The following is a 25,951-nucleotide window of genomic DNA, read 5'->3' as shown; positions in this document are numbered from 1 at the left end:
GACAATGAACATGTTCGGACATGTGCAAATGTTGGGGGCGTACATATAAATGACCCCCAACGCTTGCGTCACGGTTGGTGTTCTGTTGAAAATCACTTATTTTTCCATGGTGTTTTTTATGCACGAGATTTACATAAGAAATAGGAGACAATGGTGTTTGAGACTCACTGTATGTGATGTCCATGTACTGAACTCTTATTATTTCACTATGGCCAGGTTAAATTTATTTTTCATTCAAGGGCACCTTTAATTATCAGTATGTAACCTGACAAAAATATATTTATTCAGTTATTCACATTTTATTTAATCTGCAACAGCATTGTGAACTTTGAAGATACATATGTTCATTAACTTTAAATGCATCACGCAAACATAAGAGGAGAATTCTCTGCATGAAAGACTCATGACTGGCAGATCAGACGCTACTACATTTCTCACAGATTAAAGCGAATGTGGAGGTTTTTAACGGACAAGATGACTGACAGGTCAGTTTAAACGGTTACAGTACGTAACTTTAAGTCCTGCTCCAGGAACAGGCTTGGGAACCACTGGACCCACTTTATATTAGGTGGCCTTAATTACTATGTACTAACATTTAAATTAATAATTTGATACATTGTGTCACACATGTTTTTATATTGCACTTACATTTTTAAAATGACCTGCATTAATTAATTTTACATAATTATAATTACACTGTTGACCCATCCCTTACACCCAACCCTTAAACTTATCCATGTCACCACACCTGTCCCAAACGTAACCTGCATCTCAATATCAGTAAAAGTGTTGTGCAATACAATATGAACACAATAAGTACATTGTACTTATTTTTTGTTGTAAGTACAAAGTAGTTAAGGTCACCTAATATAAAGTGGGACCGAACCACTGTTATTGAATATTAGCCTATAGCAGGGATGGGCAACTCTAGCCCTCAAGATCCACTTTCCTGCAGAGTTGAACTCCAAACCTAATCAAACACAACTGAAAAAGCTTATCAAGTTCTTCAGGTCCTACTAGAAAGATTTAGGGAGGTCAGATCCACCCTGATTAGCTTTTTCAGTTGTGTTTGATTAGGGTTGGAGTTCAATTCTGTAGGAAAGTGGATCTTGAGGGCTAGAGCTGATCGAGCTTGGCCTAGATAGTAGGTTTGTCAGTTTGGTGGGGGTTTCATCATTATAGGCAAGATGAAATGTATAGTGTAGACAACACACTCTCATAGCAATTCATGACTGTTTTACATTTGGTGGTTCATTTGTATATTTCTGTATGAGCCGCTTACGCCTCACTTGACTGTTAGGTTTAAGGGTGAACCTGTTTTGTTTTACATTTGTATGAATAATGTTATTGGAATTCATGCAAAATCACCACCTTGTAGAATAGTAATGTTTTCTCATGAGATCAGGTTGGTATACACCATAGTTTATACTGTATATGGAACAAATGTTTTTATTATGTACCTTTTTTATTTTCTAAATTAGGCTGGGCAATAAAGGGGCTGGTTAACAGCTGACATCCTATGCAATATAATTTTGAGGTGCAATAAATAACCAAATTCTGTGTGTTGAATATCAGCTAGTTATTGTTTAAAGATAACTCATTAATAGATACATTGATTATAATATAAAATATATTGAGATGGACTTGCCTTGAGCTCCTGAGGGTGATTAATATTGCTTATATAGTCAGTTTGATTTTGTATAATATCGGAATTCCCACTGAAGAACTACACTACCCATAATCTTAAAGCAGCGGCGAAGCACCAAATCCCACTTAGATAAAGCATTGTTATATGGTGTGTTGTTGTAAGATATTAAGTGCTCTTATACACAATGGTTTGCTATAAAATTTGGCATCTGCATTGTTTTGTTATCAAGAATGCAAAATAATCCCTATGGCAGCTTTGCATTGCTTTCTTCTTTTTTTCCATAACTGTTTTGCTTATGTACTGTATGAAAATGGTGAGATAATATGTATGTATATTGGCAGAGGATCTTTGCATTTATACATCAGTTGTATATTATATTTTGATTTATGTATTTTTTCCAACAGAAAAATTGTCATATTTTGAGATTTACATATTTCAAGTAAATAACTGCCATACTGATTTGGCAAAGTGTAAATTTGCTTTTCCACATGAAATGTTTCAATGTCACATGTCATTTCATTTAAACTAACCAAAGAAATTATTAAACTGAACAGAACATTTTGTGTTCCATTTAATATAAACGAAGGTATATTTTGTATTGTGAAAATAGAACTTTATTACCATTATTATGACTTGAACATAAGATTCACTTAATGCAGGATCGTTTTATAATATGGATAAGTATCCGTGCATAATTTACGAGCTAGTATAAAATATCTTAATTACTGAACATGTTAAATATGCACAAACCATTATTCCCACTGTTAGTGGGTCTCAAACTTATAGAACTGTGATATGACATTATGAGACTGAGACAAATGAAAATATGTATTTGTCAAAATAATAGAGTAGCCAGTGTTTAATTTCAGTTTTTCTCACAGTTAAACAAAGGAAATGGATGAAAAACATCATTGACATTGAGCACCATATGAGCATCTATTTCCTTTTACACAAATTTTAGAGAACTCCATGCAAAAAATTCTCAGCAGTAGAGGACAAGAGGTTCCCATTGTAAATAATAGAAAATACATATTTAATCAACATGATTCTGAGGAAATACGCATGATGGATGATGTGTACAGCCATAGCAGTTCTAGATTTTTTTTTAAATTTTGAGTTTCACTTTTTTTTTTAAATGGTAATTTTTTTATGCTAAAACTAAACCAACCCACCAATATCCTCGCATAGGAACTAAAAAAAGTGTTCTGTTGCACCCCTAGCCAACAATATATGTATAGTTTAGTTGATATAAATGTGATTGGGAAATTATGGAATAAATTTCATTCTTGCATACTATAAATCTAGTAACAAGAAAAAAATGCATCAGTAAACACTTATGAACCTACTGTCCTATTACACCTTATGTAATTTATAGTCTTTTAAATATTTGTATTTTCACTGTTTAATGTCTAAATTATGCACTGATATCAACATCACACTTAGATTGAAGGAGCATGTCAATTAAACATGGATTTGCCAGCTGATAAAACTTGCACAATATATGGTTTACTGGCCCATGATGGATAAAGATCCCATAGCTGATTGGCCTGTCATTGCTTGATTGCAAATGACAACTTCTCAGGTGTCATTCATTCAAATTCCTACAATCACTCAAGTGGTATTTACATAAAAGTGCAGTGCAACTCATGCTAATCAATCACAATACCGTCAACTTAATGACTAGGGCAGGAAAATACATTTCTAGAAAAGATAAAAAAAAGCAGCATTGGTATTCATTATGTACAAAGGAACAACAATAATCAAATGTAGTTAAAATAATAAAAGGTATTTCTATGCTTTTGAACATTATGTACACTGTTGCATGTTAAATATAATAGTGTACAATTTTTTAGGCTCAGCCAACCTTTCAGAGAAATGGAGCAAATATGTACGCAATTATAAGCATGGGTCACAGCATCAGAGGTGGCACTGTTAAAATAAAAATGCCAGCTAGATATATATCACTTTTAAAAAGTCTGTTATAACTATTCTAATATTTACTGGTCTATATTGCACAACCACCGCTTCGTTGATTTATCTGTTAGTGTTCTGCATTGTCTAATGCTGACATTCAGATTTTTTGCTGGACAAATGTCTCAAGTTTAATGATTATCCGAGCAGTACATTCCATTACTCTCATTGCTACTTCCGAGGTATACCGGTCATTAGGAATCTGAGGGAAGGGCAATAGGTCAGGGTAGCGAGTTCTCAGGCTGTCCACGCCATAACCCTCCAGGATGTTTACATCCTTGGCCAATCCTGTTAGCTGGGAGTTGTATTCCTCTACCTTCTGCGCAAGTGCCGTGGGCTTCACATCTTTGTCTGATTTTCCTCTGACTGCATAATCTGCAGCAATTAATGCAAGCTTTGTAGCCAGGTAGCATTTGAAACATACCCATTCATTGGCATTTTTATGAAGGTCATTTCTTGCAGCAGAAAAGTTGGCTCTTGCTTGCCTTAACCAACGCCTTGCCTCCACAGGGTTACCAACAGACTTGAACGATGGTGGTACAAAGAACCGATTTGAGTGCGATGTGCTTGAATAGCTGGTAAACTGTTCTCGGAAATGCTGTTTTTCCGATTTATGGCTTGTTGCTTCTTGGTTCCATGATGTGTAAAATCGCTGAAATGAGAATTTCTCTGACTGGAATCGAGTGGAAGATGCAGAGAAAGGTCTCCTTGATCCTCGATCAGTGCTCTGCTCTGCCTGTGTTTGCTTCTCCATCCTGCTGATCTCATTCTGTAGGTGCTTAAAGACTTCTGTAGCAATATCAAGATTCTCTGCATTTTTGTCAGGGTGCCACTTTAAGTATAAGCGCCGGATAATCTTTTTGCGTTCGGTTTCAGAAAGTTTCCAAGCTTGTTCTATTACTGAAGAAACTTCTTTTAGAATTTCCGGTAATGCATTGAGTTTTATCTTTTTGGGGGACGCCTTTGTTGGAGGAGCCCTGTGATTTTCCTTTCCAGGAAATATTGGTGGGACCATTCTGGAACGAGGGGAATGAGCCTCCGAGGGGCTTGTTGGAGTTTGTGTTCCTTCTCGATTATTGGTGCCATCATCCTGTCTAGAAAATTTATACAGATCAAGAGAGCTCACAATTTTGTACTCACTGTACCCAATGTCAATTTGAAAGCACTTGCCAAGGACACTTGGACTCTCCTCCTCCTCTCTTTCCACTTCTTGAACGATGATAGCGTATGTGTAAGTTGGCTGGTAAGTGCCTAAAATATCACCTCCTTCTGAATCTACCAGGTAACCAACATACTCTCCAGGATAAAAGACATTCATGGGATCCATGAGCAGTAAATGATGAACCTCAGCAGGTATGGGTGTACCAGGTAGTGGAAGCTCCAGCTTTGATGGTTCAGTTGTGTCATACTTGACACCAAGGTTGTCTAGTTTTTCTGTTATTCTGTAGATGTCATTGCAACCCAACATAGCAATAAGATAGGAGGTGTCAGAAATCAGGTTGTCTGTAGCTGACTTCAGGGTCATTGCCAAGGCAAGAAGAAAATTAATGTCTTTGCTGTCAGAATGCTGAATGTAGAGGTGGATAACAGCTGTTCCATACCTTTTAAGAAAGGCAAGAGTTTCACTACGGCTGTGGAGTATTGGGCTGCAGCCTTTCACTCGCAATGTAGTCTGTAGTTTCTCAAAGCAAGACACCTTTAAGCCCTCACACAGTGCTTTGCATAATCGTATTGCTTTCTCCTCATTCACCATGTATGCATTCTCATTCTCATGTTTCATGATCCGAATTAATCCAGTAATAAACTGCTCTGAAGACAGGAGAAGTTGAAGCCGTCCCTGTAGAGAGCAAAGGGCACCAAATTGGCACATTCTTGGTGAGTCTTCATCAAGTTGTTCCTCCAAGATACCACTCAGAAGCCTGGGCCTCAGTTTCTGCGGAAGCAACATGATCAGCTTTGTGTGAAAGGCATGGTCTTTGCCTAAGTAACACTGGCTCATGTCAACAAGCATCTGAACACCAACATTACCCTGAATTCGGCTCTTGTAGTGTGGTGCATCGTCAAAGACCAATGTGTTTGATTTGGCCAATCGCCCATCATGACTCGGAAGGTAAAATGTCAAATCTCTGATATTCTCAAGGTCTTTACGGACTTGTACTGGGTCATTCTGGAGACTTTTAAATAGCCCCGAGACTGTTCTTTTCACTGTTCTCATTTCATTTGGGTCAAGCTGCTTGCCTTCTGAAATTCTATAAATCCGATACAAAACTTCAATATATTGTTTTGTTGAAACAATGTCCTCAGTTCCCAACACTTTGAAAAGTTGGTGAAATGTACCGAGCTCAAGGGGAAGTTTGTACAAGTAGGGTTTGAAGTCAGATTCATTTTCCAAATTAATGACAACCTCTTCTGGTTTAAGGAGTTTCCAACCCTCCTCAACCATTACGAAGGATACTCCTCGTAACTGAAAGCGGAATTCCTGTTTGTCGGCATTCAGAAATTCATAAATGCTTCTCAAGACCTTGTTTCGTGTTTTCACAGTGTCGTCATCCAAGTTTGTAATGCTACATATGTTTTTGCAATTGCTAATGACCTTTTCCAATGGTGGGTCCACATTAACATTTAACATGGTCAAAATAAGATCAAGCTGCTCTTGGCTGGTAAGTGTGTTTCCTTCTTGGTCTTTTATGCTTGCTGGGGTGGCCCTTTCTGGTAGTATAGGACAAGATGTCCATAACAACTGCATGATATCGGTTTGTTTGAACTTTGGATTTACTTGAGATCCACTGAAGCGAATTAGAGGGACAGTGCCATTCATTTCTTGGTACTGAGCATGAAGGCGAACAAGCTCGACTGGTGCACGCTCTGGGCACAGGAATGGTATCATAGAGAGTTCTTTGAGAAATGCCCCATCAAACAGATCTGTTCTCTCATTGAAGATGTGATTTAGGAGTACATCTACAATGGTCTGAACCTTTTCCTTGGACCAGTTCTCTGTATGAGCTTTGATGCTAATCTCTTTTGCAAACTGTAGAACTTGCTGTTGAGATACTACATATTTCAAGCCGATGTTACGAAGGAATGCTATCCATGAGGGTAAATAGGATGTCCCGCTTTTTGGCTTTGACACCTGCTCAATTTTTCTGAAGAAATCATTGGGAATAAAGGCTTTTTGTGGAAGCATTACTTCAAACACTCTAACTGTTTGATCGAAGAAAGCTTTAGCAGGTTTCAGTCTACTGGTGGAGTCATGAATGAAGGACAGAGCTTCTAGTTTTTGAAAGAGCTGATCCTTGATGCTAATTGGCTCCTCCATTGCCAATAACCTCTCCTTTAGATAGATTACATGTTGGATTTTGGCATCATGTGATAAAATGTCAAATTTCGGAAGGATATGATTCAGGTACACCTCAAGGTCATCAATTGGTGTGACCCCAAGAAAGCTGTAGAGTTCTTTCAGCTGTGGACTGTCAGTGAGAAAGGCTGAGGATGTATTGTGTGCCCACTTTTCAATGTCAGCAGAAGGGATGGTCTTTGTTAGAACATAGCATGCCCCGAAGTTTGCAATGCAGATGTACCGGCCACTGACAGCTTTGTAACACGGCAACAGTTTCAGACATTGTGCATCATCCTGGGTCAGATTAGTCAAATTGCAGTTGAAGTACAACAACAGTGCTTCAAAGTCTTTGTCTGTCAAACTTGCTGTTTTGAAAGCTGACATCTGAATCATATACTCAAGTGCTCGAAGTATGCTAGAAGGATTGTCTATGTTTGCTGTATGCTGGGCCAACAGAGGCAAGACGGGACTCTCTTTGGCACATAGTTTATTCACAGCCAATTGAAAGCATCCTCCCTTCATCAGGGTATGAAAGACTTTGTCATTTTGTCCATTTGGAAAGATGGTTGCGAAGATTAAGCTCAGGGGTAACAAAACGTCATGCTCTGGCACAACCAATTTGTTTCCTGACACCATGAATTTGATTCCTGGAAGAAGTGCCCAATCCTTCAATATGTCCAGAATGATTTCAAATTTAGGCTTGATCTTTGTCTGGTCATCCTTGGTTGCAAGCTGTTCACTGATAAAGTGCCATGCACTCTTAAGCCAAGATTCAGTAGGAAAGTTCTCCTTCCATTTTACTGAGCTCCTTGTCCTGCACTCTCGGGGAAGTACAGATCCCAGAAGATCTCCAAAACTGCTTATGTCAAAGGTCTTGGCCACACCTGCCTTTAGAAGGATGTTACTGTACCTTATGTACAGTGTGTGCATGAAAAGCTCCTTCCTTGATGCAATAAGCTCATGATGAGTGGTTAGAAACTTTGGATGTCTGGAGTCAAACACTTGCAGAATGTTGTCCATTGTCATCAGCAGTGGCAGCCCCTCTATGTTTATGTCATTTTCCTCCACATCTTTGAAGCAGTAGTCAACCAGCAGTTTCAGACCATGGAACAGCTTGAAATTGGACTGCTGCAGTCGACATGGTAGCTTTCCAACTTGGCAAGATGTGTCTGGAGACGAGAATGTCAGCAGGAAGCTGCGAACATCCTCGGGTGTCACATAGTTGACTGAAATCCCAGCATCTTCTAGGCAGAAGTAAAGACTGGCTGTCTCATCACAGCTGTAGATTAGGTTAAAGCCAACGTCCAGGAGCATGGCCTTCATTCTGAGAACATTTTCTGCCACAGATTTTCTTGTGGTTATGTTATACTCTGTGTTTTTAAGATGCTGCAACTCATCCTGAAGTAAGTTGTCAAAGAAAGCTCTGCCTTTGGTTGAGGTGGATGTGTTCACCCAGGAGATGTATATTGCAGAGTGCATATCACTGTTATCAATGTGGGGTGCTCTAACAACAGGGAGTAGTCTTTTCAAGTCTACATGAATGCATTGGTAAATTGCCTTTACCAAACAATACCAATCTGGTTGAATGTTCAGTCTGTTCACGGGAAAGATCGACAAAAATTTTCTCAAAATATCCCAGACAACATGAATTGGAGTACCTTGAAATATTGTCATAGTGGGGTCAGGGCCAGGAAACAGCCGACGTTTTAGTTGAATTAGCAGCTCTACACACGCAGGAGCGATTAACACTTTCATTAGATTGTTGTTCCAGTCGCTCCTCACACCAACTCCATTGTCATCCCTCCACAGATTTCTTCTGGCCGAGTCTAAAGCAAAATGGCCATTCACATGGAAAGGCAGGCCAGTCTCCAGAGAAAGAGGAAGAAAACAGAAAGCTCTGTGTGTTTTTTTGTAGTTGTGGCTGGTGCATGCTGCAACACCACCACGTGGAAAGAGAGTTATGTCTTCATTTTTGTGAGCTGAAATGACACTCTTAGATACCTTCTCCATGTCAGAAAATCCAGATCTGTTGCATATCAGCCAGGTCGTAGAATTACCATCTGTATCTTCTATGTCCATTGTATAGGTAATCTGTTGCACTGGAATTTGAGCCAGCTGTTTTTTCTTGGAAACACTGTCCAGAACTGAGGCGTGAAATTGCTTGCGTTTTAGTCGATCACCATCTGAGATTTTTGCTGTTACAGAATAAATCGTTTTTAAATCCCCAGTCCCATTCTCAATTTCACATATGGAAATCTTCTCCATGTGATTCAAAAACATGAGAAGTTCTGCACCATCCATTCGAATTTTATCAAGGAAATTTTGAACCATTCTGTCTGAAGCAGGTGCTGAGTTGATCTCTGAGATTTTGGCCATTTCTACATTTCGTATAGGAAATCTGAACATTGTGCTGCGTTCCAACTTAAAGTGGCTTCCAAGGTATAAGTTGAGTACATCAGAAAACTGGGATCTGAAGTCTGAATCCAAATCTCTAAACATTCTTCCTGGACTGACAGATGTTGCTCCAGGAGCATAACGGGCATGCGGATCAAAGATGCAGAGAATGTCATTGTTTGAGATAAAAGACGGGCAGTCAGTAATGTGATAAACGGAGTTAAATCCAATGCCATATTGCCCAGTTTTTCCAGGGTTTGCCTCTTTGGTGCCCCTTCCGAGATTCTGGATCCCCCTAATATCATCCTCTGTAAATGGTTGATTGTTGTACACACAGAGTGATGGGCCTTGCATGGGAACCCATTTGTCATCAAAGATTCTGTCAGTTGGGTGTGTTCGGGGATCAAAGACAAAGTATATTTCTGTGGCTTTTGCATCATCTGCATTCTGTAGGAGCTCTTTCAACATCTCCTTTTCTGATGGATAAGCATTGAGGATACTTTTTATTCTGCTGGTGAGCTTCTCCTTCTGCCCAAATTCACTTCCAAGGGTAGTGAAGCAGATGTTTGAGGCGTATCTTTCTAAGGCTTTGTGACGTTTTGGAACGGTCCCCAACTTTACTGCCACCTCTCTTGGAATATCACCATGGCAGTATTTAACGGTTGTGTCCCTGACTTTAATCCAAGGACAGTCATTATAACAAAGTGATTTTGATGGCTGTAGTGTGAAATTGCTATCAGGAAGAAGAATCTCTCCATAGTTGCTTAGGCAGAATTCTTGATTTTTGTCTCGGATCAAACTCCATATTCCCTCACTAATTATTCTACGAGACAGTTGAAAGTTTTCTTCAGTAAGAGGTTTTCTCCCACATTCATTCTTTATCATCTGTAAAACTGCTGAGAATGATTCAACAGTGAAGCTCGGGTGAACTCCAACATTTTCAAAAAGTTCCCGACAACTATTTCTGTACTTGTTTGGAAGCTGGTAAAGGTATGGAGCAGCATCAAAGTTTAAGTGAAATGCTACTTTTGATGGTTCAACATATGTGTTCTCGACTAGAATTGAGGAGAAAGTTTTTAGCTCCTCCATGATTTCCTCTTTTGCAGCACTGGACTGTAGCAACTCTTCATAGAGATATTTGTAGCAAGCATTGGTTATGTTCTCTTGATACAGAGTCACACCATCAAAGGATTTTGAGAGCTCTTTCAGCTGGCTGATGACTAATGAAACCATTGGCTTTTTTATCAATCCAAGAAAGTCTTTCACAGCCAGTGAGATAGGACCACATCCTTTAAAGGAAGGGGAATTTTCATTCAGAATAGGCTTCATTAAACACACAGTGTCCTGGTGGTCTGTTGTAAAAAGTTCTTTAGCAGAGAACATGGTAGATTGGGAGAAATTGTTTCCATGCCATGGAAGTGAAAATCCAGCTGGCTTTGTCAAGAATGGAAGGAACTTGATATTTTGTAATTTGGCAAGATACTGATTTGCTGCTGGATCTCTCATTTTTAGTTTTTCATCAATGAGACTAAGGATTACACTGCTTCTGTGGCATGCAATCGTGTGGTCATTTTCATTTAAATCCAAAACAGACTCAGCCCGTTCAATCAAGTCTTCCCAAGAAAGGTCATCCTTGACCATGCCCAGCTGCACTAACTTCACCAAGCATACTGGATTGAGATAGTCTCTTAAACTTCCTCCAGGGAACCTTCCATCTTCACCATTGTACAGTTTTGCTACTCTGCCCTCTGGATGTACGAGTCGAGATGGCAAAACAAGCTTCTGTGATGGTCCTGAGCATGGAATGCATGGGGTTTCCCTCAGTATGGATGCAAAATCCTCAAGTTTTTCATTGAGTACATAATACATCAGAGGGTCACGTAGTTCCTTATCTATGTCTTGGATATGAGGGAAGAACACATCTGAGAAAAACTGTGTCTCTGTCAGGGTGTTCTCCATCAATTTTCCTTTACAGCCAGCATCATCAAAGCCTTCCTTGACCCAGTCTGGAAGCTCAACAGCACAGAGATCTTGGGAACCACACTTTCTGAGGTATTTTAAGAATATTTTGAAGGCAGCAGACCCAATGTCTGGTCTGCAAAGCAAAGTGTCATCCAAAAACCGGACATCCTTGATCGACACCCAGGTCTTCCCATCGGAAAAGACTTTTGCACGGTCATCATCAACACCTTTGGCTATTTCTTGATAAACCCCTTGACAAATCAGACTGAAATCATCATGGACAACTCCAGGGTCAGGCCAGGCTGCATAATAGCTGTAGTCCAATAATTCCCCATTTTCTGACAATGACCTCAGCATATTAAGTGCAGCCAAGTACGCTTGAACAATCACATGCCTCATAAAAATGGAGTTCCATTGCCCTTTTGTGTCTGTCTTCCAGATCTCTTTGCGATTTGATGTGACAGCAAAGCAACCATTTATGTGCACAGGTAAGCCCGTTTTGATTCGAAGGGGCAAGTAGCAGAAAACCTCCCCAATTGGTGTTGCACTTGTCTTTACAGACCATTTTCTATTGTCTTCTTCAGAGAGCAGCACTGCTACTCCTCCACATGGAACCAGACCAAGGCGTTTTCCACTATCATTCAAGGAGAACTTCAGAGCTTCTGTCACATCCATGCATGAGCAGATAAGCCAGTTTGTATTTTCCACTCCCTTCTGTGGCATGTCATCTGTTAGTCTCTTAGTTTGTGTGCCTTTAGCTGCCATTTCAAAGTAGGACGATGGATCCTCTTCAGAACCTCTGAACAGTGGGGACTGAAGATCAACAATGCGTCTGAAGACATTGTGGAACTCCTCGACTACAATTCTGATGATGCAACCAGACTTGGGGACCTCTGCTGGCACTCTGCTGGTGGCTACAACTTTTTTCATGACTTTGGCAGCAGATTTCAGAATACTTAGTGGACCATAAGCTGCTTTGGAAGACCACACACTCTTGTTTATCGTAACCACATCCTGTGCAGCAGCAGGGTTTGGCTCCTCACATTTCAAATACTTCAAGACCATTGTTCCAACATGCTGTGTGAAGAGAATGAGCCGGTGACCACATATACTAAATTCATCTACAAGAGAGTAGATGTCAGTGGTATTGTAGTAAATACTGCTGATTTCACTTACAGATGCCTCCTGCTCAGTTCTGAAAGGAAGTCTGAAAAGGGTCCCATCATACTTGTAAGGGCACTCTAGTGACAGAGGAAGCTGACAGTTAAATACATTGATAAAAGGTTTGAACTGATTTGGAAATTTCCGTAGCCGTTTCTGCTGTTTGCTCCAATTGATTTTGATTCCTGGATTTGACTTGTCTCTAATGTGTTTGCTGATGTGATTGATGTTGGGATCAAACATGATCATGAATTCTCTACTCATGATAATGGGTATGTCAGTCACATGATAAACAGAGTTGAACCCGAGGCCAAATTTGCCCACTTTGTCAGCTTCACATCTTTTCATGGATCCACCCAGCCTGGTTATATTAAGGAAGTCTGTATCAGAGAAAACAGAGTTGTTGAAGGACCACAAAGCTGGGCCATGACAAACAATCATGCCAGGGTCAAGCAGATTCTCTCGGATTTCAAGATTCTTTCGCATGTCAATCAGGAAACTACACTCAGTGGCATTTGCATCATCAGCATTCTGCAAAAGCTCTTTGAAGATATCTGCCACTGATGGATACTCTTCTAGAATGTTCTTTATTCTCACAGTTAGAGGCTCTCTTTGGCCTGACTGTTCAAATCCAAGATTCTCTGGGTTAATCAATCTTGTGCTCAAACAGGGAACTCTCAACCATTCAGCAGTTTTCATTGGAATGTCATCATGGACAAGGATGATGGGCTCTGAAACATCATCCAGTAAGTCATTCAAATCCTCTACTTTGATGTCACAGTATGTGCATTCGTGGATAGGTTTCATAACCAGCTTGCTTGGTTCTTTGTGGTAAAGAATGGGCACATGCATGTCAGCATCTACAGATATTTGACTGCTGTATAGCCACCGTAGAATATTTATCAGAAGTAGGACATTGCGTTTGCTCTCTTCCTTTGTCATCTCGCACTCACTCCTTTGTCTGATAGTTTCAACAACTTCAAACACATGGCTGGGAACAACTTCTTCAATAGAGCCACAGAATTTAAAAAGCTTGTTGAATTTTGCAATAGTCTTTGGTAATGAGTAAAGGTAAGGCTGGAGTTCCAAATCTGATATGGGCTTTAAAACTGTGTGTCCAGGGGAAACAAAGGTTTTCCCTGTCCAAACCCAGTCAAAGGGCAGAGATTTGACAGCTTCCCTTGCATCCTCCAAATGAGCTTGCATGAATTCATATATCTCAAACAAGATCTGCTGAAACTGATACCAGTCCTCAGTGGTAAAGGCTTGGGATTTGTGCCAGTCATTTACTGCTTTCAAATGCTGGAGGACTTGCTCAACTTGAGGTTCTAATGACAACTTCAGGGCTTTTTTCATGCCAGCAGAGGTACGTTCCACCAGGGAAACCGAAGAACCAACAAGCACAGCATGAGAAATGTCACACATTTCAGAGAGAGAGGAAATATTGCAAGAATCACCTCTCCAAGCAAGTGACTTTGGGTAATTCAGAGGCCTGTCTTTACAAACTGGTACCCATTTCAGTTTTTGCAGGTTTGTCTGAACCTCAGAGGACTTTACCAACTTTGTCTGTTTGTTTAGGATAGTAAGGAGTGTTTTTGCCTTCATTAAAATGGGATCCCATTCTGGTTTGCTATTCCCTTGCAACTCCTCGATTTTTCTGGCAACCTGAAGCACATCCTTTTCACTTAGCTGAACCTCATTTTTCAGGCCCAACTGCCTCAGTGAATGAAGGACATCAGAAGATGATGTATACTCATCTGGGGGAAACCTTATATTTTCTTCCATGAAGAAAAGGTTCTGCAAAATCTCCAACTCTGGATCAAAAAAGTCTGTCGGTGAATGAGGCTTTTCTGAAGAGGTATAAATAAACTTCAGTGAAGAGAGCCAACTAATTACTGCCTTGTTTTCGTTCTTCAGAACAGAAAAATTTGTAAGAACCCAGAGCATGATTTTTGTGACTTCCTCTTTTGTGTAGAATCCTTTCTCAATGTCCTGAATGATCACATTTAGGCATTCAGTGCTTTTCACCTGCTCAATGTTCAATAGCTTTATTAGACGGATGGTTGCCTCGTCACTGCAGTCAACTACATTTATGGACAATTTCACATCTAATGGATGCTTGGCAGTATGATGTAATACTCTGGCTCCTTTCAATAAGGTAAAAGGTGAAGGGTCTGTTTTTGACTTCTGTCCAACTTTGTCAAAGATGGGAAGCTCTTGGATTATGCGTTTCTCTTTTTCTGTAACATCAGTAAGACTGGCTAAAAAACCTCTTAAGGCAATCTTCTGCTTTACAGAGAGAGATGAAACTTGGCTTGCTAATCTCTGGGATGAAGAAAATCTGTCCATAATTTGTAGTAATGTGCTTGGTGATAATTGGTGAATGTAATTTTTCAGGAGTGGATGCTGTAAGCAGGGATCAAGCTGCTTCAAGATAACACAGCCAAGCTTCTTCATGACTTCAAGTAAGTCTTCCGAAGGAGGGCCCTCTTCCTCATTTACAAGAAAGATTGGTGATGGAATTTTCAAGCGCAGTAGCTCTAGAGAATCCAAGGTGTCAGTCAGTGGCACATTTGGAATTAAAGGCAATTCTTCAAAGACACTAAGGTCATCTGCAAAGTTAATGTAGAGATGCTTCCAAATCATTCTGAGCCAAGATGCTGAGGGGTGATTCTTCTCTTGATCCCCAAGGTTCCACTGAACTGCAAAATCTCTAGAAGGCCATGCCGTGTTAAGGACTTCTTTAATTAGGCGTGCTGATCTCTCTGGGGTTAGCACTTGAACCTGAGTGCAAGGCCTCCCTGAAAGCACACACACACACACAAAACACAAGACATGATGTAATCTGCACTTTGTTTTAGACAAAAAAAATCATTGTATATATAGCTTCAGAAAAAAACATCTGAAGCCTTGGATTTACCTAGTGTTCATCATAAAATTTGATCTGAAGTTACATAAATAGATCAACACAATCTGCTTAAACAAGTGTGTCTGTTTGCCTCCTGTTGTTCTATTACCAATTTATGCAGGTCAATTCAAGGTTTCAAATACTTTTTTTCTGCAACTGTATATTCTGTAAGACAAGTAAGCTTCTATAAGAAGCGTATCAAGCTTCAAAGAACATTACTGAGACATGAGACACAGATGATGAGGACGTAAGGAATAATAATTTTTGACATTTAAAAACATGTACAATCAATGCACACAACAGAGAAACTTGTTAAAATGTCTTGCATGCTAGAAATACTTGTTTGAAAATGTTCTAATTAGAATTTGATACAACCCATTTTTAGCTGTTCAGGTCACACATACTTTGTACATACAGTATATGAGGAAAAGCTTTTTAAAGGGTTACTTCAGCGATTAGCATATGGCTTTGTATCAGTAGAAACCCTGGAGTATATTCGAATGATTGTGCGGGGAGCACAAAGCTCCTCATATCCCCCTGAGTCAAGAGATTTATGCATTTTATTTCTGGAAAAGTTCCTCCCAAGACGCAAATATCGTCAATTTGCCTCATGGGAAGAATTTCTGGCCAGAGGCTAAAGACTACAGCCAGCAGAGGGAGCCATTTCCATGTTTTCAACTTGCACATGGGGGATGGGAGATCTCACTCACAGCTAATCTCGTAGCCTTCATGGAAACGGTGCGGCCGGAGGAGCAAAGTAAGTGTCTCAAATTAATTCCTATGAAAGTTAAGTTAAGCTTCCAAAGGCATGAATTGAAAACGCGCCAGACTGAACATGCACTGTGATCCAGTCACAGTGATTCAGTAGCAGTGGCTTTGGGAGTGGCCTAGTAGGGCAGCAAAGCATTCTGGGAATTGTTGTCTTTCATCCCCATGAGACAAAAATACATTTTCTGTCTTTTCTCAGTCTAGAAAGCACCCAATAAAATTAAAAAAAAAAAAAAAAATCACATTTCTACTACATCGATGACCCAGTTTAAATACAGATTAATCTTCCCAGCGCTGAAGTACCCCTTTAAGTAATGGGAAATTATTTCTATTCGCATGCATGTGCATATGTGTGTTGTCATGTTATTTCTAGGAATAAACATTTATCAGTTTACCACTTGCAATTGAGTGATTGAATTGGTGCATTTAGGTTTTATTTCTTTATAAATTCCAAAACAATCTTCATCTATAAAACAGAAACAAATTAACACATTAAAATCTTATACAGGTCCTTCTCAAAAAAAAATTAGCATATTGTGATAAAGTTAATTATTTTCCATAATGTAATGATAAAAATTTAACTTTCATATATTTTAGATTAATTGCACTCCAACTGAAATATTTCAGGTATTTTATTGTTTTAATAATGATGATTTTGGCATACAGCTCATGAAAACCCAAAATTCCTGTCTCAAAAAATTAGCATATCATGAAAAGGTTCTCTAAACGAGCTATTAACCTAATCATCTGAGTCAACTAATTAACTCTAAACACCTGCAAAATATTCCTGAGGCTTTTAAAAACTCCCAGCCTGGTTCATTACTCAAAACCGCAATCATGGGTAAGACTGCCGACCCGACCCTGTCCAGTAGGCCATCATTGACACCCTCAAGCAAGAGGTTAAGACACAAAGAAATTTCTGAACGAATAGGCTGTTCCCAGTGTGCTGTATCAAGGCACCTCAGTGGGAAGTCTGTGGGAAGGAAAAAGTGTGGCAAAAAACACTGCACAACGAGAAGAGGTGACCAGACCCTGAGGAAGATTGTGGAGAATGACCGATTTCAGACCTTGGGGGACCTGCGGAAGCAGTGGACTGAGTCTGGAGTAGAAACATCCAGAGCCACTGTGCACATGCGTGTGCAGGATATGGGCTACAGGTGCCGCATTCCCCAGGTCAAACCACTTTGGGCTACAGAGAAGCAGCACTGGACTGTTGCTCAGTGGTCCAAAGTACTTTTTTTCGGATGAAAGCAAATTATGCATGTCATTCAGAAATCAAGGTGCCAGAGTCTGGAGGAAGACTGGGGAGAAGGAAATGCCAAAATGCCTGAAGTCCAGTGTCAAGTACCCACAGTCAGTGATGGTCTGGGGTGCCATGTCAGCTGCTGGCGTTGGTCCACTGTGTTTTATGGGCACGGTCAATGTAGCTAGCCCTCAGGAGATTTTGGAGCACTTCATGTTTCCATCTGCTGAAAAGCTTTATGGCGATGATTTCATTTTTCAGCACGACCTGGCACCTGCTCACAGTGCCAAAACCACTGGTAAATGGTTTACTGACCATGGTATTACTGTGCTCAATTGGCCTGCCAACTCTCCTGACCTGAACCCCATAGAGAATCTGTGGGATATTGTGAAGAGAAAGTTGAGAGACGCAAGACCCAACACTCTGGATGAGCTTAAGGCCGCTATAGAAGCATCCTGGGCCTCCATAACACCTCAGCAGTGCCACAGGCTGATCGCCTCCAAGCCACGCCGCATTGAAGCAGTCATTCCTGCAAAAGGATTCCCGACCAAGTATTGAGTGCATAACTGAACATAATTATTTGAAGGTTGACTTTTTTTGTATTAAAAACACTTTTCTTCTATTGGTCGGATGAAATGTACTAATTTTTTGAGATAGGAATTTTGGGTTTTCATGAGCTGTATGCTAAAATCATCAGTATTAAAACAATAAAAGACCTGAAATATTTCAGTTGGTGTGCAGTTGGTTTTATCATTACATTATGGAAAATAAGGAACTTTATCCCAATATGCTATTTTTTTTAGAAGGACTTGTAATACAAGCATTTCACATTATTAAATGCATTAGTATATTTTGTTATGGTTAATGGGTTATTCATATACACATGTTAGTGAATAAGTAGTATGATCAGAAATGCTGTCGACTCCAGCTCTACAGGCATTAGACAACACATTGCGCACTTACCAGAACAACCCCAAAGATATTGTTGAACTGGAATTAAAATGCAAAAATCAGGATAAATGTGAAAAATAGAGTTAAAATAAATAAATAAAAATTATAAATCAAATAATGACATATTCTACAGAAGCATACATGCATTTTGCTGATACTGCTAGTCCACTGAAACTATCAAATAAGATACGTTTTTAAGATACCACCTCTGTATTGTAAAGTAATATCATGGCTACAATGAGGCAGACACTTTTTTTTACAAAAGAATTAAGGTAGTCCTAGTTTAAAAAAATACTATACAAATATTATATACAACACTGTTTGTAATATTAATTACTACTGTGTATATGATTATATTAAATAAAAGTATTTGTAATATTGTTACAGGATGCATCTACATGTAAAAGGGTTTAAGCAGGATATGTCAGTGTGTGGTGGAAAAGCAGCATGAGCATTCTGCTAAGTGTCTCCTTTTGTGATGTGCAAAGAAAATAAAGTCTTTATGGAACAACATGAGCATTTTTGGGTGAACTATCCCTTTAAAAATGCAATGCTTGTGGTCAGAGATGCTGAAAAAACTGTGAGACACGAAACAAAGACCAAATGTAAGATTGCATCCTGTGTAGATGGCCCTAATCTTTCAATGTCATGCAAAGAGAGGAAGAAAGATGCTTCCTGTTAACAGTCATTGTAACATTCTTGTCAATGACATGTCCTATATGGCCAATTGTAAAAAAATATAAAAAGAGTGGAACTAAAAAGGATGCCTAAGGGCAAAATTTATAGGTTCTGCTTTTATTTTATGGACAGCGCTTCATTTTCCCCCCGGAATATACTGGGTTAAGCATGAAAAATTGTAACTCAAAAATCTGACAACCGTAATAGCAAGCAATGAACCCCAAAAATGTTACTCCCTGCGGTGAAATAATCATTGAAAAGATTAAATTAAAAACAGAAGAATGGAATTGAGAGCAGATGCTCTTTATACCCTGGAAAAGAGCATGAGAGTGTAATTATGAGCTGCAGGTGTCTACCTCTGCTTTTGGCTGCTTCTTTCAGGCTGGTCATGACATGTGGGGCAATGTTTTCTAAGACAAATCTGCCCTCCAGTCCTGGATAAAGAGACCTACAAAGAAAAATCAAGTTCAATACAGGTATGTACAATTTTGGTCAGGAATAAGCATTATCATCATGTATAAAAATATTCAGAATTGAATCAATTGTTTTTCGTGAATTTTAGGAATTTGGTCGCAAACAGAAAGGAATTTGAATCTGAATGGAGGGAAATGGAATTACATAGCAAATTAATTGAATTTAATTTATTAAGAATTTATTTGTTCATTTAATAATATATTTTTTGCAGCATTAATTCAGTAAACACCCATGAGGTATTTCCAGAAACAGTTGAATATATTAAAAATCAATGTTTGCTTATTTTATATTCAAAGTTCCATAGTAGAAGAATGTCATGCTTATTTTTTAAATGTTTAGTTTAAGTAGATATAGTATTTAAAGTGCAAGACAATTGCACTGTATTTAATGCTATATGGCAAAATTTTAATTGATACAAATTTCATGAAGGAATATAATAGGCATAATTAGCGACAATTTATTATTTGAGTATTGTTGTGTCTGGGGCGGAATTTAGGAAATTAATCCATCTGTTATTCAAATTTAAATTCTACATCCTCCAAATTCCAGATTTTGCTGGATCCTGTTTTGATATGATAGCATTTACATAGCAATTAAATAATACTATGAACATTAGTACCAAGTAACTCAATACAAATGTTTCCCCGTACCTTGGATACTCCTGTGAGGCGATGTAGACAGCGTCCTTGTCATTCACAGAAGATGAGAACACAGCAAATGTCTCATCCTGCAAAGGCAGAAGTTCCAGTCCAATTAGGTCATTGTAGCAGGCATCGCTAAGGATAAACTCTAGCAGGAGCAGCTTCTCGCTGGAGGACCCTCTATGGCGACATTTCCTCAGAGTCTGACGCACAAAAGAAGGGGTCACTCTCCTTAGGCTACCTGGCTTGGAGACAAACATTGTCAGTACTGCATCGATGTAGTCTGGAACCTGAGCCAGCATCATCCCTGAGCTCTGGAGGTATTTAATGATGGTCTCTGTAGAGTCCATGCTGGAGTCCAGGTCTGAGAACACAGTTTCATCCACCTGGACCCAGTTTCCACTGAGCGAGTAGATTACCGGCTGTTGAAGCAAGTCATTGAAGAGGGGTTCAAGAATTGGTTTCCAGCGAGGTCGAATCCTGTTTGGATCAGGCCAGGCTCCGTAAATACCTCTCGGGGGAAGGGGAAATTCTTGGTCCTTCTTAGTTTGAATTCGTCTGATGGTCTCCATTATGAGTGTGAAGTAAGCCCTTGGGATGACCGTGACGATGAGAAGCTCGTTCCAAAGTGCTGCCGGATCTCTCCATTGGTCCACCTCCCGCCATTTGATGCTCCTGCGGTTGTCCGTTAGGCCGAAGAATCCACTAACATGGACTGGCAATCCTGTCATACTTTCTTCTCCAAGGGGCAGTGGGAGGAAACAGAAAGCACGTCCTGAGAAACTAGATGTTGCCCCATTGTCCTCATCAATTAGGGTGAGGGGCAAGGCAATACCAATGGTTGGGATGAACTTCAGATCATCAGCAAGAGAATCTAGTTCACCGCACATGCCTCGCCCTCCCACACCATTACATACCAACCAGGTGGTTTTCTGAGTCTCTTTGGCAGTTTCATCCCGCACTTCAATGGAGTGTTGGTAGGTAGCGCAGGTGACTGAACTGCTCAGGACACCATTACTGTAGCTATCTATAGCCTGTCCCAGGGTCTTCAGAGAGTTGGGCCGCTCCATATCATCTTCATAGCTATCACTTGCTGTGACCTGGAAAAGCATCCGCTCTGTTCCATCTGATTCTCGTACATGCAGAGAGACCTTCTGCACGCTCTTTAGAAAGAGCAACACGGTGTCGGCATCTACTTTGAAGGATTCAAAGAGCTCCAGAATCTTCTCTTTATTGTAAATGTTGTTACTTAATTGTGAAGGTTTCATTCGGAGTGGAAAACGAAAGAGTGTTCCTGGAAAGTTGCCATCACTAATGGTTTTCTCTGAGCTACCGAGTAGGCCAAAATAAGGGGCAAACTGATCGTTAAGCTCGGTTATTTCCTTTATATCAGACTTCAAATTCCAGCACTGTCCAGACTCATGGACTCCGAACAGCATCTGATGAGGGTCCAGCATCGCAATTTGATCCCCACTGAATATACTAGGAACATCTACAAAAAGATGGAACATTTTTAGAATAGTAAAACATTAAGTTTAAACATTAAAGCTACACTGTGTGATATTTTCCCCCATCTAGTGGTGTAAAGGTATATGACCATCCAGTGAATAATAGTTTCTGTTCCTCTCAATTCTGATTTCGTTTTAACTCCTACGGTGGCCGATTTAGTCCACGATTAACATGGCAATCCCTCTCTTCACATTCAACACAGTGCCATCGAGTGTTAAAACGCGAAAGGCGAAGCTTGAATTTACGGGAAATGTCCCTCTTTGGCTAATGTACTATCAAGATGGAGGGGCAACATGGCGACCGGCATTCGAACCCCTCACCCGTATGTATTTTCAATGGTATATTATAAACTTACGAGAATACTTTATTACTTGAAACAAGTAAATATACATTAATGAGCACATGTATTTTTGAAAGAACTAAGTGTTCTTAGCTAAGAATAAACTAAAAAAAGTTACACAGTGTAGCTTTAAGAACTATTTAATGAACTATATAAGCATATGCACAAAATTAAGGATACACAACATAAAGAGGGGACCTACTTTCCATTAGGCTTTTTTTGTCTACCCTTCTCAAATGTATATCACAAATTACTAAAAAATATTTAATATTTTGGCTGACATTAAATAAATAAAAAATATATTTTTTATTAATCTTTGGAGCATTGCACTTCTGCAATATGATATGACATACTTAATCTTAAACGTTTTTAAATCACATTTTGCAAATTAATTTATAGTTATTATTATTATGCATGCAGATTTCATGAACTGATATTTATTAATATACTACAGAGAAGAGTTTTTAGAATTTTTAAACATCCATGTGGATCACAACACAGGATCATTTAAAATGATCTAGTCAGGGTAAGAAAGTGATTATAAAAAATGAAAAACATTATTAGGCACATAAAATTTCCCATCGTACATTAATATAAATGTTGATGTTAAGCATCAGATAACATAATAACATTTTTCTCACCTGTTATGTGGTAGACAGAGTTAAATCCAATACCAAATCTTCCCACTTTAAGAGGATCCTCTCTTTTTCTACTCCGCGCAATCTCCTGAATACCTTTCCAGTCTTCAGTGGTGAAGACGGCATCATTATAGACATACAACGCTGTTCCTGTAGAAAAAAAAAAAATCAATGTAGAACTGTATTTTAAAGATTATTAACCTGTTTTACCTACTCATTCTGTTTCTTACATATTGCCAGGAATAATCTTGAACATGTGAAGGGTCACATGTTGCAGTCAATCAGCATATTTGCATTACCTTGATACTGAGCCATATCAGGTGACCATAGTGATTCCACTCCATACTCCATCTCATCATACATAAACTTGACCTCAGTGGCCCCAGCATCCTCTGCATTCTGAATCAGCTCCTGTATGACAGACACATCATGCAGCTGTTGATATAAAGGACCATACCGCTTGCTCAACCGGAAGGAGAACAGTTAAAAACTGAATCTGGGGTAATAACTTAATTATATAAAAAGTTCCTATATTTTTACCCTTAAAAGTATAGTTTGTGCAAGGTGTTTAAATCATGACTATAAAGAACTACAAATACAGTTCATATACCAGCTTAAGAACAGCAGTTACACTCTTCAGTTGCAGAGCTTTAAACTCTCCCATGGTAAAAAATAATAATGATTAAGCTGTATCATGTTCTGAAGGTTGAACAAGGTGCAAAATAAGCAAAAGCCTGATTCCTAAGCAAATTCTTGGTACCTTCTAGTAACCATGATAGAGGAGCAGAAAGCTTCTGAGGCTGAATATAATGACAAATGCCATAACTTAAAGGGATAGTTCTACCAAAAAATGATAATCCTTTAATCATTTACAGTGACCACCATACATACATTTTTACAAGTCATGTATTCATACTTTTAGAATTTGTCCACCCTCTGGATATCTTCTCAAAATATCTTTCAGAAAATCAACCAAAGGCGGTGTAGTCTGACCAAACCTCCCTGCAAAAAAGCAAATGATGAGAAATAAGTAACTTTCACACCCACTAATGCAAAACTACATGATCAAAGGTATGTGGATATGTAAACATCATTCCAATAAATGCTTTTAAAAGGCATAGTTCACCCCTAAAAAATAAATAAATAATAATAATTCACCCTATCATTTATTAAATTGACGCAAACTTGGAAAAATGTGGAATAATGTTATTTTTCACAGTTCAATGAATGGGGACTTTCTTGAGATAGTAGATCTATTCCAATTTGTGAACCATTCAGACTATTGTGAACTAGATTGACTAGTTCATTGAAAACATCTGACTCATATAAACAATTTAATTACAAATTAGACATCTCTGCTTCTCTAATGAGCCCACCAGGGGTCTCCAAATACTTTTGTTCATATTGTGTTTTAAAATGTATTTAAAGGTAGGGTAGGTAAGAAGAAAAACTTTTTTTCCAAATTTGTTTAAACATTCTTTATATATCAATACATCATCAAAATGTAAGTACTCTAAAAAAAGAAAGTATACAAATTTTAGTGTCTGTAGACCTCTCACGACTGTTTTAAAGACAGCTCATTATTTCCATTCACTCCACCCTCTCCCTTCTGGGCTCTTTCCAAAGCCACGCTCCCAAAATACATGAACGCGCTACAGACTGCTCAGCTGGAAGACGCATTATTTACCTGAGAGGAGCGGTGTGCATGTAAGTGTCAGAATCACATGTAATAAAAAATCTAACTTAATGTATGAATATAAACAAATAAGATGTATTTTGGTACTCACTATCAAGCTAGAATACTGATACTAGTTAAGTTTAAAATATATTTTTGTGTAATTCTGTAACGAGCTAGTTATTATAAGGCAAAGCTAAAAACGGGTAGTATTGATACGTTTTTTCCCCCCAATAACATCAGTTGTACTGTGATGAAGATGAATTTCATGTAAGATTCATAACATACACTGTTTTTTGCATTTAAGAGTTTACATTATAAAGCATTGTTGATTAGTAGTAGCTAGCTAAAGCTGAAGTTCCTGGATGCGCTGCACTAGCTTTTACACATGCATTTTGTTATCTAAAGTTACATTTTGCGAAATTCAACACGACAGCGATCAACTTGAGCTAAGCATATTGAGTATTTATCATCTCTACTAATGGCTAAGTGTATAACATTGTAACTTTATGCTAAGTAATGTTATGCTTCATGAAAACATAAGCCGAAATAATGTATAATCAAAATGAAAGATTACCTGTCCAGCAGAAATACAGCCATCAATGAGTCCTTTTTTCAGCCCCTTTAGGTCCCTCAGTTCTCGCCATCATTGGAAAGCCACGCTGATATTTACACGTGTTTGATTTCTCTGTTTATCCAAAGACTTTTTGTGCATTGCCTTTTCTTGTACTGTCTTCCTTTTTTTTTGCATTGTTTGCCTTCGCTGACTGCAAAACCCGGCAACATGCTTTTTGAATCTCTTCCTAGGGGTGCGTGCATGTGTGGGTAGAACCTGTAGCGAAAGCGGTGGTTGGTAGCCATGGTAGCGAGAGGGAGTTACAGTCGCCCAAGCCAATCATTTGTTTCGTCCCGAAAGAAAATAATGAGCGGTGTTTATTGCAGATTTAAAAGTCTAGAGTCACTTGATTTTTATGCTCTCTTTTTCAGAGTACTTACATTTTAATTATGTATTGACATATAAAGAAAGTTTAAACAAATTTGGACAAAAGTGTTTTAGATCATTCTTACCTACCCTACCTTTAAATGTCATCCTGCATATTTTCGTGTGAATGTCAAAAATAATTAGAGCAGCAGACATAAATAAAATGACCCTGCACCTAAACTGTCTTACCTCCTCCTCTCGGGCCCCGTCCATGCAACGTCATGATTATTTCACGGCTCCCGTGTGGCACCAAGCTTCTAATCTCAACCAAATCCTGAACCTATACAAGAAGGAAAAACAAATTGTATGCAGTTAAACGTAACCAGGTCCATTTCCCTTCAATGTATTCCTAAAATCTAGTTAATTATTCTTGAGGCTTTTTAATGAAGAAAATGGGCAAGGTGCATGCATAAGTCACTTTCACTTCAATTAGACTCTGCCCTGTGAAGGCCTCATCGGCACGACAACCAGCGGCACTGATCCTCAACAAGCCCTTCTTCTGAATGTTACGATCCAATCTGACTTCTGATTTGTAATGTTGCCTGGATCATAATCATACACTTTTTGTTCGTTGGCCAGAGTAGAACTGGTCCCTTGACTGAGCCTGTTTTCTCCCAAGGTTTTTTCTAAATTCTGTCACTTGACAGAGTTTTGGTTCCTTGTCACCGTCA

General features: G+C 39.0%; 1 protein-coding gene across 2 annotated transcripts in view; it reads right to left on the bottom strand.

Moving 5' to 3' along the window:
- Positions 1-2,475: 2,475 nt before the first annotated feature.
- sacs (sacsin molecular chaperone) overlaps positions 2,476-25,951 on the bottom strand; it is a 31,430-nt gene continuing 7,954 nt past the window's right edge. The window contains exons 4-11 of one of the 2 annotated variants that reach the window (XM_067450942.1): positions 25,470-25,560; positions 23,540-23,625; positions 22,923-23,034; positions 22,627-22,773; positions 20,146-21,628; positions 19,378-19,469; positions 18,356-18,382; positions 2,476-15,274 (exon numbers count right to left, since the gene is read on the bottom strand). In XM_067450942.1, the coding sequence (XP_067307043.1) occupies positions 3,720-15,274; positions 18,356-18,382; positions 19,378-19,469; positions 20,146-21,628; positions 22,627-22,773; positions 22,923-23,034; positions 23,540-23,625; positions 25,470-25,560 (13,593 nt within the window). In that variant the 3' untranslated portion in view covers positions 2,476-3,719. The remainder of the gene's footprint in view (positions 15,275-18,355; positions 18,383-19,377; positions 19,470-20,145; positions 21,629-22,626; positions 22,774-22,922; positions 23,035-23,539; positions 23,626-25,469; positions 25,561-25,951) is intronic. The other variant, XM_067450943.1, reaches the window with a different exon arrangement.

This window comes from Pseudorasbora parva, chromosome 8, assembly GCF_024679245.1.
Source record: "Pseudorasbora parva isolate DD20220531a chromosome 8, ASM2467924v1, whole genome shotgun sequence".
Taxonomy (NCBI): Eukaryota; Metazoa; Chordata; class Actinopteri; order Cypriniformes; family Gobionidae; genus Pseudorasbora; species Pseudorasbora parva.
This window is presented reverse-complemented; position numbering and strand designations above follow the sequence as displayed.